The 14699-nt window shown below is 39.7% G+C and overlaps 3 protein-coding genes across 5 annotated transcripts; 2 read left to right on the top strand and 1 right to left on the bottom strand.

Moving 5' to 3' along the window:
• The first annotated feature begins 1081 nt into the window (after positions 1-1081).
• Positions 1082-5022, top strand: LOC103451688 (uncharacterized). Of its 2 annotated transcripts, none has more exons than XM_008391101.4 (11): positions 1082-1686; positions 1765-1851; positions 2038-2200; positions 2332-2420; positions 2798-2886; positions 2979-3082; positions 3173-3272; positions 3347-3422; positions 3528-3645; positions 3847-4378; positions 4654-5022. In XM_008391101.4, the coding sequence occupies exons 3-11, from the start codon at positions 2131-2133 to the stop codon at positions 4748-4750; spliced, it is 1275 nt and encodes a 424-aa protein (XP_008389323.2). In that variant the 5' UTR covers positions 1082-1686; positions 1765-1851; positions 2038-2130; the 3' UTR covers positions 4751-5022. The 2 variants fall into 2 exon arrangements, with proteins under 2 accessions (XP_008389323.2, XP_028947116.1); XM_029091283.2 differs by having other exon boundaries at positions 1452-1686; positions 2122-2200.
• A 1425-nt stretch (positions 5023-6447) lies between these two features.
• On the top strand, positions 6448-11918 carry LOC103451689 (protein CHUP1, chloroplastic). The gene is made up of 10 exons (XM_008391104.4): positions 6448-6651; positions 6763-7380; positions 7607-7695; positions 7860-8618; positions 9002-10387; positions 10498-10629; positions 10845-11026; positions 11124-11235; positions 11352-11495; positions 11642-11918. Exons 2-10 carry the CDS (start codon positions 7272-7274, stop codon positions 11735-11737), a joined length of 3009 nt encoding a protein of 1002 aa, XP_008389326.2. The 5' UTR covers positions 6448-6651; positions 6763-7271; the 3' UTR covers positions 11738-11918.
• On the bottom strand, positions 11907-14320 carry LOC103451690 (uncharacterized protein At1g26090, chloroplastic). Of its 2 annotated transcripts, none has more exons than XM_008391105.4 (7): positions 13915-14320; positions 13560-13703; positions 13368-13442; positions 13081-13274; positions 12818-12989; positions 12319-12738; positions 11907-12200 (listed from the first exon to the last, which is right to left on the bottom strand). In XM_008391105.4, the coding sequence occupies exons 1-7, from the start codon at positions 14149-14151 to the stop codon at positions 12069-12071; spliced, it is 1374 nt and encodes a 457-aa protein (XP_008389327.2). In that variant the 5' UTR covers positions 14152-14320; the 3' UTR covers positions 11907-12068. The 2 variants fall into 2 exon arrangements, with proteins under 2 accessions (XP_008389327.2, XP_017192481.2); XM_017336992.3 differs by having other exon boundaries at positions 13902-14276.
• Between the last annotated feature and the right edge of the window lie 379 nt (positions 14321-14699).

Below are 14699 nucleotides of genomic sequence, written 5' to 3'. Positions count from 1 at the left end.
TTTTTTTACTGCAATCTGGGTTTGTGTGTTTTACTGTCTCTGTCTGTAAATGTTAATTTGTTGGTGATCACTGTTCTAAAAATCCCCGCCTAGCGCCGCCTAGGCGCTAGGCCCCAGCCCACCGCCCCGATTAATGCCTATGCCCCAGCCCACCGCCTAGACCACCTAGGCACCCGCCTAGCCCGCCTAGGCACCCGCCTAGACCCGCCTAGGTTGCAACTCACTTAGACAGAAAATACATAACTTTCATTTTGCATTTTGTTTTTTTCCAATAAATTGTAAGAGACTTGTTGCATACTTGAATGAACAAACATTATATCCTTATTTCACATGTTTTTATTATGTTCCAATACTTCATGATATATATGCATTCTATTTTGTAGTTTATGATGAAATTATATATATTTCAAGTAGAAGCAGACACTTATTTACCTTAAATATGATAGATTTACTTAAATCCGACTAGTCCGCCTAGGCTCCCGCCTAGGCCCTGCCTAGCCGCCTAGGCGCTAGGCCCCAGCCCGCCGCCCGACTAGCGCCTAGCGATTTTTAGAACCTTGTTGGTGATGGTAAATGTTTGATCCAAGTTGGTGTATGAATTAGCCCAGTTGACAAAACATTTTCAGTCTCGGTGTCAAGGATTAGACTGAATTGGATAACTCACTATTGTTCGAAGTTAAGAGAAAGAAGAAATGAAAGAATTGTGGCAGAAGATGGATTACTTATTAGAAAAATTTATCTATTTCAATCTTATGTTATGAAAAAATCATTCACTTCAGTCTTATGCCAAAAAAAAAAAAAAAAAAAAAAAAAGAACCAAGGTTAAGATTGCCGTCATTATGAGGGCTGCTAGGATTAGTCGTGCATCAACATTGAAGCCTAATTATATCAATGGCTAGCAATCAATCATGAGTTCAACGGCGACTAATCTTAATTTTTATTTTTTTGAAAAATTTGAAATAACACCAGGGCTAAAGTCAAACAAACAAAGAAGCCCACAGAAGGCAAGCTACAAAGAACGCAACAAACAAGAAGCAGAGGAGGAGGGTACATAAGCATAAGATGCTGCACCTAGTGCAAAGGCGTCACCCTCTCCATTGCCAGAACAAAAATTAATGAGAAAAACTTCGATAGGCACCGACTTAAATTAGGTAGACCAAATATTTGTGTGAGTACTGCGTTACGGATGATGTGGTTAGATATGTCATAAATTGGGTAGACCATGCAAACAGATGCCATATTTCCAGAAAAAAAAAAAATAAAATAAAAACGAACGAACAAACAGATGCCACTGCCACCTCCTACATCCCACATCCCACTCTCCGACCCCAAACTCTCTCTCCCTCTCTGCAATTACAAAGCTTCATCATTTCTCACCTCCCACCGCAAATTCAAAACCCTAATCCCCAAATCTCGTTCAGCTATCAATAACCATGTGCTCCTCTTGTGCACCTCCTTCTTCCTCCATTTTCCTTCCCACGTACACTTTCTTACTTATACGACGCCGTACTCTCTCCCCGACCTTAATTCTCTTGAAACCCAAATCCGCAAGGCCCAGACTGCGCCTCTCTGCTTCGCTCGCCCAGCGAAACCTCGACATTTCATGGTTCCCATTGGACCAATCCGACGACGGCGACTATGGCGGTTGGGAAATTGTCGATTCTCCGCTTCCCCGCAGAAGTCCAGGTCTGAATTAATCATGAATTTCGCACAACTTCACATAAAAGCTTAAGACTTTTGTGTTAATTTGTTGGGTTGTTGCAGGGTTACCTAAAATTGTGATTGTGGGTATTGGGGCTTCACTGGCGGTAATAGTTGCCGCCATTGCTCACTTTTCGCGGTCGAAAAGAGGTCTGCATTTTCACTTATTGGCTCTTTTGATGGGTTACTAGTGATTAAGTTTCCTTTTTAGTGAATTGCTGTTCCAATTGGGTTAATTTGGTTACTTGATTTTAGGATAACAGCTCTAGTGGTTTTATATGGTCGGGCATTTGCTAAATTGTGTGTTGGGCATACTACATTGTTCTATTTGTGTAGGTTTTAAGTTTCAAATTACGAGTCCATTGCATTCTGTTCACGGGATATTGAGTCGGGGATCTGATACTGAATCTGCTAACCAAGGAGCATTGGATGAGGATGCCGCGGTCACTGAGGCAAGTCCAGGGACTACCTGTTCTTGATAGCGACAATGTTACTTCAGGTACATTAAATTGAACATTTCTTAAGCTATTAAGAAATACCCTATTATTTTATTTTATTTTTATGTCTAAATTGTCTTTATACTGATGAATTCGCAGAGGTTTTCTTACGTATCTTCTTTTTTTAATTCAGCATATGTGGAGAAGCTTGAACGCATTATAATTCCTGTTGCCGTGGATTCTACTCAACAGGAAGCTCTAGCAGTTTTGAAGAAACTGAAGGTTTGCTTCTTTATTGAGTGCTGTCAAATCTGTATTGGGCCTTTTAAGATGCTGATATTTATATGTTTTATCTGCATTTTCGAAGTAAGGACTAAGACATAAGCTTACAGACTAAACCGGTGCTGAGATATGAGTGGCATGCTCACTGATAGCAAGTTTCTGGAACATAATGTTTAAATATAATTTTGAATCCCCAAGGAACTTTATATCTGTTTTTTAATTTAGGATTAATTTACTTCTTACTATCAGTGACGTTTGACAGTCTTGAAATTTTGGACTTGTGACATGTTCTTGTCTGTACATTTAGTGTTCTATATGACTGAAGCTCTGGGTCGAGTTCAGAGCATGAATTTCTCAACTGTAATTAAGGTACACAGATCATTGAAGATGATGTCAAGGCTGATGAGTTGTGTACTAGAAGGGAATATGCAAGATGGCTAGTTCAATTAAACTCATCATTGGAAAGGTACTAATTTCACACCTTGAAATAAATTTTATAATTTTTTAATGAGATCTTCAGGATGGTCTTTCCTTAGATATTTTTAATTTACTTTATAGGAATGCAAAGCACCGGCTTGTCCCATCAATTTCACTTGCTAGATCCATAATTTCTGCATTTGAAGATGTGTGTGTCAAAGACCCAGATTTTGGGTCCATTCAAGGTGAGGATTGATTCTTTTATCTGCAATTTGATTGGTATTTGTTCTATAAAGATTGTATTTTAATCTTTGCTTCTGCATCCTGTCCCTAAGCTCTTGCGGAGGCTGGTGTCATTCCTAGCAAGTTATCACAGAAGAGCTCCAGTTATGACGGTCTAAATAGCTATGGAAATATCAATTTTTCACCTGAGAGGTAGAAAGTATGTTTGATGTTTTTCTTAATATCTTGAGTTTCCTTTTATACTCAAATAGTACACGGTGCTGCAGGTTTATCTCTCGACAAGATCTAATTGATTGGAAAGCCCATTTAGAGTATGACTTTTTGCCAGGAGTGATAGAGAAGGTAAGGAAGATCACAAACATAATCATCAATCCGTGATTTTTTCCCCAAGAGTAAACCATGCCTCCTAAGTCATTGGTTTGAAAATCTGACTTATTTACGGTCCAGATATCAACCACAACAACAGTAGGTTTTATGGATGTGAAAGGGATAAGTTCAGATGCACCAGCAGGACTATATATTGACATGCTGACAGAGGAAAGTAGCATACTCAGAAAAGTTTTTGGTATTCCCAGTTTCCATGTCTACTCTAAAGTAATTTAAAATTTTCAACTGTGCACACATCAACACAAATTTGATGAATAACTTGTGTTTCCACACTTCGAAAACTAACAAGCAGATATGTAGGCTCATATATGAATGCTTATGTTCTTCTATGTATGGTATGAGGTTTATTCTAAGAACGCCGTGGCATATTATCTTGCAGGACAGTGCAAGCGGCTTCAGCCAAACCAACCTTCAACAAAAGCACAAGCAGTAGTGGCGTTGACAAGTGGCAGGATTGCGGAATCAGTTTCTTATGAATTGTTAAGAATAAAAGCTGAAAATTATGCAAGAAAGGCTGAGATGGAAGTTATCAGGTCAGAATTGCTTGACAGGGAAGACATACAAAAGTTTTGGGATGAGAAAATGAATGCAGAGAAAGCACATGGTCTTGAGGTGGAGAATGCTTATCTTGCTGCCCTTCAGGATTTGGAACAGGAGAAGATTTTCCAAGAAAAGAATTTTGCTGAGATGTTAAAGGAGAAGGCAGCTATGGACGCTCAGAGGCATTCACTTCTCAGTCTCAAGGAAGAGGTCAATGAGATGTCAGAAAAGCTTGCGTCTGAGAGGTCTACTTATGTTGCTGAGAGGTGTGATTTGCAGGATACACTCAACGATTTAGAGACGAAGCAGGAAAGTGTGCTTGATACGAAATCTATACTTGAAGCTGAGATAGAAGCTATTCGGATTCTTAGGTATCACTCATCATCCCTGCAATTATTCTTAATAATGCATAGACACATATTACTAGTGTGGGTGTTAAAATGTGACATTTCGAGTTTAGGTTAACTTTATGGCACTTGACCTTTTCTTTCTAAAGCATGTTTTGCATCAATTAGCTATAACTTTTCTGTTACATACAACAGGACATTGTCATGAAGCTTCATCAAAGACCGAAACCTTTAATCATTTAATGAAATGGCATGGATATATTTATATACGATTCCAACAATTTTGCACAATGTTGCAGATCTTGGGTAGAGGATGAAGCAAGAAAAAGCCAAGCTCGTGCCAAGGTGCTCGAGGAGGTAGGACAAAGGTGGAAATGGAATAACCAGGCTCCTTGACGTGATGCAGAGATTTTTAACCCTTGTTTTTTTAAGGTCACGAGTCGAGCGATGCACAAGGAAGTTCTGATTGTTATTCTGTGTAGGCTTGTACAATTTCGAATGCAGAATGCCATTGGCATGAGCAATGTTAAAGATTTGTGCATAAAGTATAGCGTTTTATGTATCGACAAAAAGTTAGCAATCGAAGAGATTGAGGATTGAGTCTTTTCTTTCACGGAATATGTAATGCAAATGTGATATGGAAGTTCTTGAAGTGATGTTTCATGTAACTCTCAGTTTTTTTTCCTTTCTTTTTCTCCATTGGGCAGCTTGAAAGTATTACTTTTTGGGTCATGGAAACACCAATTCAAGTGCTTCAAGCAAAAGTGCTTATGAAAATGTATCTAGTAGAAGCACTTCTAACAAAAGCATTTATCAGTGTTTTTTGGATAAACAAACGCAACCGGACCCGTAATTTCGAAACAGTATCACCATGGAATGTAAAATTACAGTCACATCCAGATGGGGTAAAGCGGTAAATCCACTCACATGCGTCGGTTTCTGAGGACAAAAGTAGAAACGCAAAGCCGGTCAAAAAGTTATTCCCGCTCGTTTGTTCACATTCCTCCTGTTTGCTGTAGTTGCTCTGTCTCTCCGGTGAAAAATCCCACAGCTGAAGCCCAGATGGTATTCTTTTTTACCCACCTCCAAATTTACATGTTGTTTTCCCTTTTCATCTAATTATTTATCAACTGGAAGTGACCACAGTTTGTATTTCGTCTGGTGAAAATGCATATTCTAGTTGTATCTTGAAAATCTTCTAGTATGCACCGAATTTTTTGCCGTTAAATTCTTCGTTAATGATCCAATGACCAATATTTAACGGCAAAAAACCCCGGTATATAAAATACACCGGAGCACAGTAGAATTTTTACGTATGTTGTAGCTTCCTCTTCTCTGAGGCATGTGGAACAACTAGAGCCCCAAAATCCATGTTTGGATAATGGAGTTTGGCTTCTGGTGTAAGTTGTGGAGTCCACATAATTTATAACCCAGAAAACGATTTTTCTTGTAATTTTCCGTGGCTTTTCATTTGCACGTCTGCAATTTTCTTCTCGAATATTGTATCCTCTTTGACAAGTTCACGATCTCAAATTCCTCCGCCGAACAACTCGTTTTCAATTCAATGGATGATTCTTTGTTATGTTGTGGGTCACTTTGCTGGCCACACTTCCCACTACAAATCTCAGTTTCCAAAATCTTATCTACAAGTTCTTGTGGGCATCCTGCCATAATTTTACACTTTGGGAGTGCTTCTACGGAAGCACTTTTGTTTATAAGTGCTTATGCTAAAAGTGCTTTTATTAAAAACATGTTGAAATGTTTATTGAGAATTCAAGTGCTTCGTGCTTTTCTAGAAAGCGCTTCTACGGTAGCAAGAAACGCTTTTAGCCTTTCTAGAGGCAATCCCAAACATGCCTTTAAAAAGAGTAGACTTTTATGCTATGTGAACAGACTTATTGATAAAAATCATGTCTTGCATGCGCAACCCATGATATGCAACACTTGCTTCCGATTACACATAAAACCAACCACAAAGATACAAGCTTTTTGGGAAATGCCAAAAAGGAAAGCAAGTGGGTTTTTAGGTAATCACCCCCAAAAGTTTGGTTTAGTTTGCTTTGTATTTGGCTACCTCTGAGGATTAAAATTTCAGCCAAACAGAAAATTGCTTACTTGAAATAGGAGTCCTTTGATTTGGGAATTCTGGACCCACCACCTTATATCAAATTGATTTCTTACCATTCATCAGTGTTTGATTTCTGCATATACCAAGTTTGTCAAATGGATCAGATGGCAATGATTGGTCATATTTTGTCTTTTGAGCTTCTGATCAATCTAAAGCTTGACTCAATTAGGTGAGCAAAGCCAAACTGTCAGCTGGAAGAACAGTTAACAGAAATAGTGTAACTGCAGTTAAAATTTACATTTTCTAACTTTTCAGCTTTGGTTTTTGGCTTGTTTAACAGCTAATATTCCTTAAAATCGGTACGGAGACATGTTTGGACCCACCAATTTGTGAACTTTCAATCCTTTCGGAGAAGATTGGCCACTAGTTATTGGTGGTTGCTATAGCTCTTAGCACTAAGAGTTGTGCTGGAATGCTTACTTATCAAGAACTTCCGGCCCAAGCAAATCCTTCTTTAATGTTTGGTCTACAAACCTCAGAAGATGATAGCTGATGAGGTCGGGAATGTTTATACTTCATAGTTAGATTTGGCTACTGATATACTTATATATGCGAGTTCCTTGAACGGTCTGGGATGTGTACAGTTGGATATGGATATCGGAAAGGGATTGTTTTCTTAATCTCTCTTCGGAATTATAGATTTTGGGTTACTGTTTCTGCATTTTAGGGGCTTTAATGGTTTGAATTATCAACTATGGGGTGGGTGGAAGCAGGCGGTGGGGTGTTTCCGAATTTGGTTATCTTTATCGATAAGTGAGAGCTTGAGTTCTCCCCATTTGCAATACCTTCATGATAGTCAGGTTAAGCCTCCTGGTTGCTGCTACCATTGCAGCGATTGCAGCAAGGCAGCACAGCATAAAAAACTCTGGTTCATCAGCCTCAACAGGCAGGCATTCAGGTATTCATCTCTATGAGGTCCATAACTGTCACTTGTTTATTAATTTATTGGAACACAAATTATATTGTACAAAAACACGGTTACAGCTCTTTTATCCGTTGATATATTGCAACTGAGCCATATTTAGTAAATATTGTTTCAGAGACGAGTTAAGTTTTACGTTCCCTTATTGCAAATTTTTTAGAATCTTAGTTCTTATAATTCTTCTGGTGATATTGTAACTTAGAAAATGGTAAAGCAAACAGTAACCATCAAAGCGAGAAGGAAGACGAAGAGCAACTTACATATTCTGATGATAGCCTCAGAGAAAAGCATGTAAGTGCATAACAAACTTCTGTCAAAGTCCCATCTCTTTTGCAACATCGTAAAATTGGCAGCAAATATTATGTTCCCTTCCTTTACCTATAGGTTTTAGAATTCTTTTACTTAAAAAAAAAAAAAAATTGTTTTTAGTAAACTAAGAGTGGTACATATTGCAGAAAGAAGAAGAAGAGGAGGAGGAGGAGGAGGAAGAAGACGAGGAAGAGGTTAAGTTAATTAGCAGTGTATTTAACCGTGCTAGTGATATCGGAGATGAAGATATTTTACCTGAATTTGAAGATCTTTTATCCGGGGAGATTGAAATCCCATTACCTGTTAACAAGACAGATACAAAAGAGAAAGACATATATGAAGCTGAGATGGCAAATAATGCAAGTGAGCTGGAAAGGTTGCGTAATCTGGTAAAGGAATTGGAGGAAAGAGAAGTAAAGCTTGAAGGTGAATTACTTGAGTACTATGGATTGAAGGAACAAGAATCAGACGTTGATGAATTACAACGGCAACTCAAGATTAAGACAATGGAGATTGGCATGCTCAATATTACTATTAACTCTCTGCAGTCTGAGAGGAAGAAGCTTCAAGAAGAGCTTACATGGGGAGCTTCCGCCAAGAAGGAGCTAGAGGCAGCCAGGTACAAAATCAAGGAATTGCAGAGGCAGATTCAGCTCGATGCTAACCAGACAAAAGGCCAGTTACTGTTGCTCAAACAACAAGTTACTAATTTACAGGCTAAAGAGGAAGAAGCCGTCAAGAAAGATGCTGAAATTGAAAAGAAGCTGAAAGCTGTGAATCAATTAGAGGTGGAAGTCGTGGAGCTTAAGAGAAAGAACAAAGAACTTCAAATCGAAAAGAGAGAACTAACTATTAAGTTGAATGCTGCTGAAGCAAGAGTAGCAACCCTCTCCAACATGACGGAGGTTGGTCTTACTGCTTTCTTGCATTACGTGCATGTCTTTCTTTTCTTTACGTTTTTCATATGAGAAGAAGAGAGAAGATTTAAAACATTGGCATGTAAGTTTCTTGTTTTCTTTTTCCAAACATGTAGTTTCTCTTTTGGCTCGCTATTTCATTTAGGACTTAGCCCCTGACTATTCTGAGTTGAAACTTGAGACTAGAACCTAGAGATGCCAAGATTGAATAGTTTCTTTGTTTATCAAAAAGGATTCAGCAAGCTGGTGGAAATTGCCCCGGCGGTTTAGCAAGTATTATGAATGAAACATGTTTTAATCAAGTGGCTTCAGTGCTTGTAAACATGTTCGTGTGATTTCGTACTTACAGTGCTTTCCCTCACATGTTTCAGACTGAAATGGTTGCTAATGTAAGAGAGGAGGTTAATAATTTAAAGCATGCAAATGAGGACCTATCGAAGCAGGTGGAAGGCCTTCAAATGAATAGGTTCAGTGAAGTTGAAGAGCTAGTGTACCTCCGTTGGGTAAATGCATGCTTGAGGTATGAGCTCCGGAACTATCAGACACCCCAAGGAAAGGTATCCGCTCGTGATCTAAACAAGAATCTGAGCCCCAAATCGCAGGAGAAGGCCAAACAACTGATGTTGGAGTATGCAGGATCAGAGCGTGGACAAGGGGATACAGATCTTGAGAGCAACTTCTCTCATCCGTCGTCCCCTGGAAGTGAAGATTTTGACAATGTTTCTATTGATAGTTCCACGAGTCGATATAGTAATCTCAGCAAGAAACCTGGTATAATGCAAAAGCTGAAAAGGTGGGGGAAAAGCAAAGACGATTCTAGTGTTCGTTCATCACCAGCTAGATCTTTGTCTGGAGGCTCTCCAAGCAGACCAAGTATGAGCGTTCGACCAAGGGGTCCCCTGGAATCCTTGATGATTAGGAATGCAAGCGACAGTGTTGCCATCACTACATTTGGGAAGGTGGATCAGGAACTTAATGATTCCCCTCAAACTCCCACTCTTCCGAACATTAGAACACAGATGTCTTCTAGCGACTCACCTAATTCTGTGGCATCATCTTTCCAGTTGATGTCGAAGTCAGTTGAAGGAGTTCTAGATGAGAAATATCCTGCTTACAAAGACCGGCATAGGTTGGCCTTAGAGAGAGAGAAGCAAATTAAGGAAAGGGCAGAGCAAGCAAGGGTAGAGAAGTTTGGCGACAAATCAAGTGTAAGTTTGAGCTACGAGCCTAGAGCCAAGGCTGAAAAGGAGAGATCAGTAGCTTTACCACCAAAACTTGCCCATATCAAGGAAAAGGCAGTTATTTCTGGCAATTCAAGCAACCAAAGTAATGATGGTAACGCCGATGGTAATGCTGTTGATCCTCAAGTAATAACCAAGATGAAACTTGCCCAAATTGAGAAAAGGCCTCCTCGGGTACCTCGCCCGCCTCCTAAGGCATCTGGAGGTGCCCCTGTTGGTACAACTCCCGGTCCCCCAAGTGGAGTACCACCTCCTCCACCTGGTGGCCCACCGCCACCGCCACCACCACCTGGTGGACCACCTCGTCCACCACCTCCACCAGGAAGCCTGCCTAAGGGGGCAAGTGGTGGTGATAAAGTACACCGCGCTCCTGAGCTGGTTGAATTCTATCAGTCATTGATGAAACGTGAAGCAAAGAAGGATACATCGTCTTTAATATCTTCATCATCTAATGTATCCGATGCGAGGAGCAATATGATTGGGGAGATTGAGAACAAATCATCATTCCTTTTAGCTGTGAGTAGAACTTTGTCTTTTTATATCTTTTATCTTCTTATATGAGGCATGAAATTTGGTTCTCAGTACTCAAATGTTTCAAAGATTGAAAATTTTTGCGTTGGATACAGGTGAAAGCTGATGTAGAAGCTCAAGGTGATTTTGTCATGTCGTTGGCAGCAGAAGTTCGAGCAGCTTTCTTCACAAACATAGAAGATCTTGTAGCATTTGTGAACTGGCTAGATGAAGAGCTCTCCTTCTTGGTATGCCATTAATCTTCCACTGAATCATATATTGCACGCAAAGGTTCCTTTCAATTATACAAACAAGGGATTACATTTCACTCATCAGATGGCTAGCAGACTCAACTGCTAAACCGTTAAATCTGAACTCCTTTTGTATTGCATGCTTTTCGATATTGTATACTCACAAACCCTCCTTCCAGACTCACTTAGCCATCTCTTGCTGCCTTTGGTAGGTTGACGAAAGGGCTGTCCTCAAGCACTTTGATTGGCCTGAAGGAAAAGTGGATGCACTAAGAGAAGCAGCTTTTGAGTACCAAGACTTGATGAAATTGGAGAAGCAAGTCTCCACTTTTGTTGATGATCCCAAACTCCCATGTGAAGCTGCTCTGAAGAAGATGTATTCGTTGCTTGAGAAGTATGAACTTTCTTTTCATGCATTGAAGTGCTGGTTAGAAGAAATGCTTTTTCGATATTTTTCTTTATTCTCAAGTGTTCTATTGTTTTTCTTCTAGGGTGGAACAGAGTGTATATGCTCTCTTGCGTACAAGAGACATGGCCATTTCACGGTGCAAGGAGTTTGGAATTCCAGTCGATTGGTTATTGGATTCAGGGGTTGTCGGCAAGGTACGCTTCAAAACTCAAAAAAACTTTATTGTGCTTACTTGCTGTTAATATTTTGTATGATTATGTTACGTATCATCTCGCAAAATTGAGCTCATGTTCGATTTTTACCACTGCAGATCAAGCTCTCATCTGTGCAATTGGCAAGAAAGTATATGAAACGTGTAGCTTCGGAACTTGATGCATTGAGTGGACCTGAGAAGGAACCAAACAGAGAGTTTATACTACTTCAAGGCGTGCGTTTTGCTTTCCGAGTTCATCAGGTATAACTGATTTTTTCTCATTCCTTGTGTAAAAATAGACAGTAGAATTAGAAAATTCCCATTACTCAGAGTTTTCAAATGTGAAGGATTTGAATTCTTAGTGAAAAACATATAGAATTGGAATGCTAACTTGGAACTGTTTCCAGTTTGCTGGAGGCTTTGATGCAGAGAGCATGAAGGCGTTCGAAGAGCTAAGGGGCCGTGTCCATGGACAAACAGAAGAAACTAATCAGGAATCATGATTCATTCGGATTTTTTTCTCTGTTCTCGTCTCTATGTTCTGCTGTAAATTTCATCTTGGCCGCTTAATGTCGTAGAATGTATGTTCATATGTATCACGCGTGTTTTACAATCAATAATCCATTCCAAGCAAAAAGGAAATTAAGTTAGAAAGATCAATCATACGAAGAGTTATTTCTGGAAGTTGCTGTCTGAGCTTTATTTCATATGCTTAGTGAAATACATAGTCAGAACCACCTTTGTTGAAATTGTAATGAAATCAGCTTGCCTACGCTCTCGCAGAGACATCTCAATTGATTATAAAATAAACGAAATCATTAGAATTAGAATACGCTATCGCATTGTGATTACAAGATTTCTGTCCATGAACTTGGCACCTCCAACCTTCCCTTGAATTTTCGAAGGCAGATGAATTACGCGTCTTTGATCCCCTGCTTCCACCAGCAACTCAGATCCTCCCCTATACTGCATTTCACAGATTTTTATATGTTCAATATCACACCAAAGATGCCGAAAATGTGCACATCAAAAGCCATAAAAAAAATTGAGCACAATAGTAAAATGAAAATGGTTATCAGCATACTTGGTATAGCTTGATCTCTGACTTGTCAAAACCTGGCATGAAAAGGGTTACTGATTTTCTGGCTGCATCAAACTTTACTGAGGGCGTTAGGTTACCACCGCCACTTGCTGTCATAGAAAGCAGATTTCGTGCACTTTCACTGAACGTGTCCTGTATGATCGCATTCCAATCTAGAGGGGAACCCAAGGAAATATTTGGAATGCTAGCAAAAGGCAAGGGTGAAAAGTTTTTCTTGAGTCTTTCCTCTGATTCTGTGTTTTTATGTCGTGAAGCAATAGCAAAGGCTCCGGAAACCTGTGCACCAGCTTGGATTGTGCAACCCCAATAGCGTAATGCAGCATGAACGGACATTGGGTTGTCTGGGTCAATCACTAGGAAGCAGCCAAATTTTTCAGGTTCTGAGAAAGCAGATGACCCTCTCTGCGCCACACATAACAATTGCAGGATCTCATTGGATTTACAAACAAACTGTAGTTACAGGAAATAGGCTGATACTTACCTCCAACATTTGTTCCAGACTGTCCCATATTTCTGCACTCATTTTCCCATTGAGATGAGGTGTACTGCTGCTTATACTCATGGCTTCGTCCACCAGTCTCAGAACTGAAGGGCCGGCAAACCTCCCAAGGTCAGTTTTCTCAGCCGTGTTCCGCAGGTATTTCAAGTACAACCTATGCACAGATCATGTGATTCATGTCAATATATGAATGTTTGTTTATGTGCATGTGTAAGCGCACGCGCTTGTGGGGTGTGTTCATTGACCTTGCTTTTCTAGCTGCACCAATCATCCGCAGCATTTCCTCAGAGCTCATACCATCATATATTATTACATCAAAATTATCTTCGTTGCGGTATCTTTGTGCCACATTCCTAAAGAATTGAACAAGCCTCTCAAGCGCTAATGCGGAAAATATAGGGTCCATCCCAGGAAGCACCCCAAGCTCTTCTCCGACAATCTGCTCAATCGAAAAGACAGAAGCATCATCAATCCCCCCACAGATAGAACATTCAGGTGCAACTAAACCCCTCAACTGATGTTACATACCTACCCCTTCCAGAACTCCTTGCGTCATATTAAGGCGCGCATCCGCTTGCTTTAGCTGTTTCAGAGGTCCTAAAAGCATCTACATTATCAAGAAAGATCCAATTTGGGTCTAGGTAACTTGCAGCATATTTCTTGACATACAATAATTATTGGAAGGGAAAATGCGAAAAACCAAAAACGGATTCCGAAAACATACTTTGGTGGTTTCAAATCTAAGAGCAGAAAGGTTGGGGCTGCACAATGTTGGAGAAGTTCCGATTTTTCGGTTTAGAAGGAACTCAGCAGTGGGATCTTGTGTGTGTATCACCAAGCATGTGCTAAACCCTGCCATTGCAAAATGCTGAAAAACCCAACATATAATCATTCAGCTAAATTCATATGCTTGGTGGTCAAATTTCCCAATTGAAAACCATTCAAATCATTAAAAAATTCAATCTTTTCATGATTAAAACTTTGCCCACAACCATAATTCCAACAAAATTTCACATTAACGTTAAATTGGACATCGTTGGTTTCTTTAGTTTTAACTCAGACATACATTACAGAGATACCTGAGCGGCGAAAACGGCGGAGGTGGTCTTTCCGGACCCACCTTTCCCCAAGAAAGTGACCAACTTGGTTGACCTCTGAGAAGAAGCATTATTCTTGTCATCCTCCGAGTCCGAGGAAGACGCCGCCAATGCGAGAAACCGGTGTCTTGTTCTTCTTATTGTATGTCCTGTCGGCGGAGCAGTAGGGTTTCGAAGAAGGGACAAAGAGAAGGAGTTAGGAAGGAGAAGTAAAGCCATTGGAGGAGTCAAAGTAGGTGAGACAGACAGAAGATGGGTGGGAGCCGGGTTATATGAGTGAGCATCGGAGAGAAGGGTGAATTTGTAAGAGACATTTTACTTGCCATCATCAATGGATAATACTTGGGTTCCATGTGCATATCTCCCTATTTTTAACAAGGTCTTGTCTGGCAACCCGTACAAGATATCTGATAGAATTAATAATGGAATGTGATATTCACACACTCTATTTTACTCTTCATATATTTTTTTAATTTTCGGTCGTCAGATTGGATGAATTGAAAAAGATCAGCGGACAAAAATTATCAAGGGGTGCATGAGAAGTAAAATGAGCTGTGTGGATAGCACACCCCTTAATAATACAGATCCGGTCATTCTTCCATATTAAAATTATATTTTTATTCTTTTATATGTCAATTTTAACTGTCTTTAAATGAATTGTCTTGAATTAGCTAATAGATGTAAACACGCATAATAATTTTGCCAAATTGAAAGCACAAAGATTAAATTAGCTATAGAACAAAATGCAAAGACTATTTTGACATTTA

This window comes from Malus domestica, chromosome 13 (genome assembly GCF_042453785.1).
Source record: "Malus domestica chromosome 13, GDT2T_hap1".
Lineage (NCBI taxonomy): Eukaryota > Viridiplantae > Streptophyta > Magnoliopsida > Rosales > Rosaceae > Malus > Malus domestica.
This window is presented reverse-complemented; position numbering and strand designations above follow the sequence as displayed.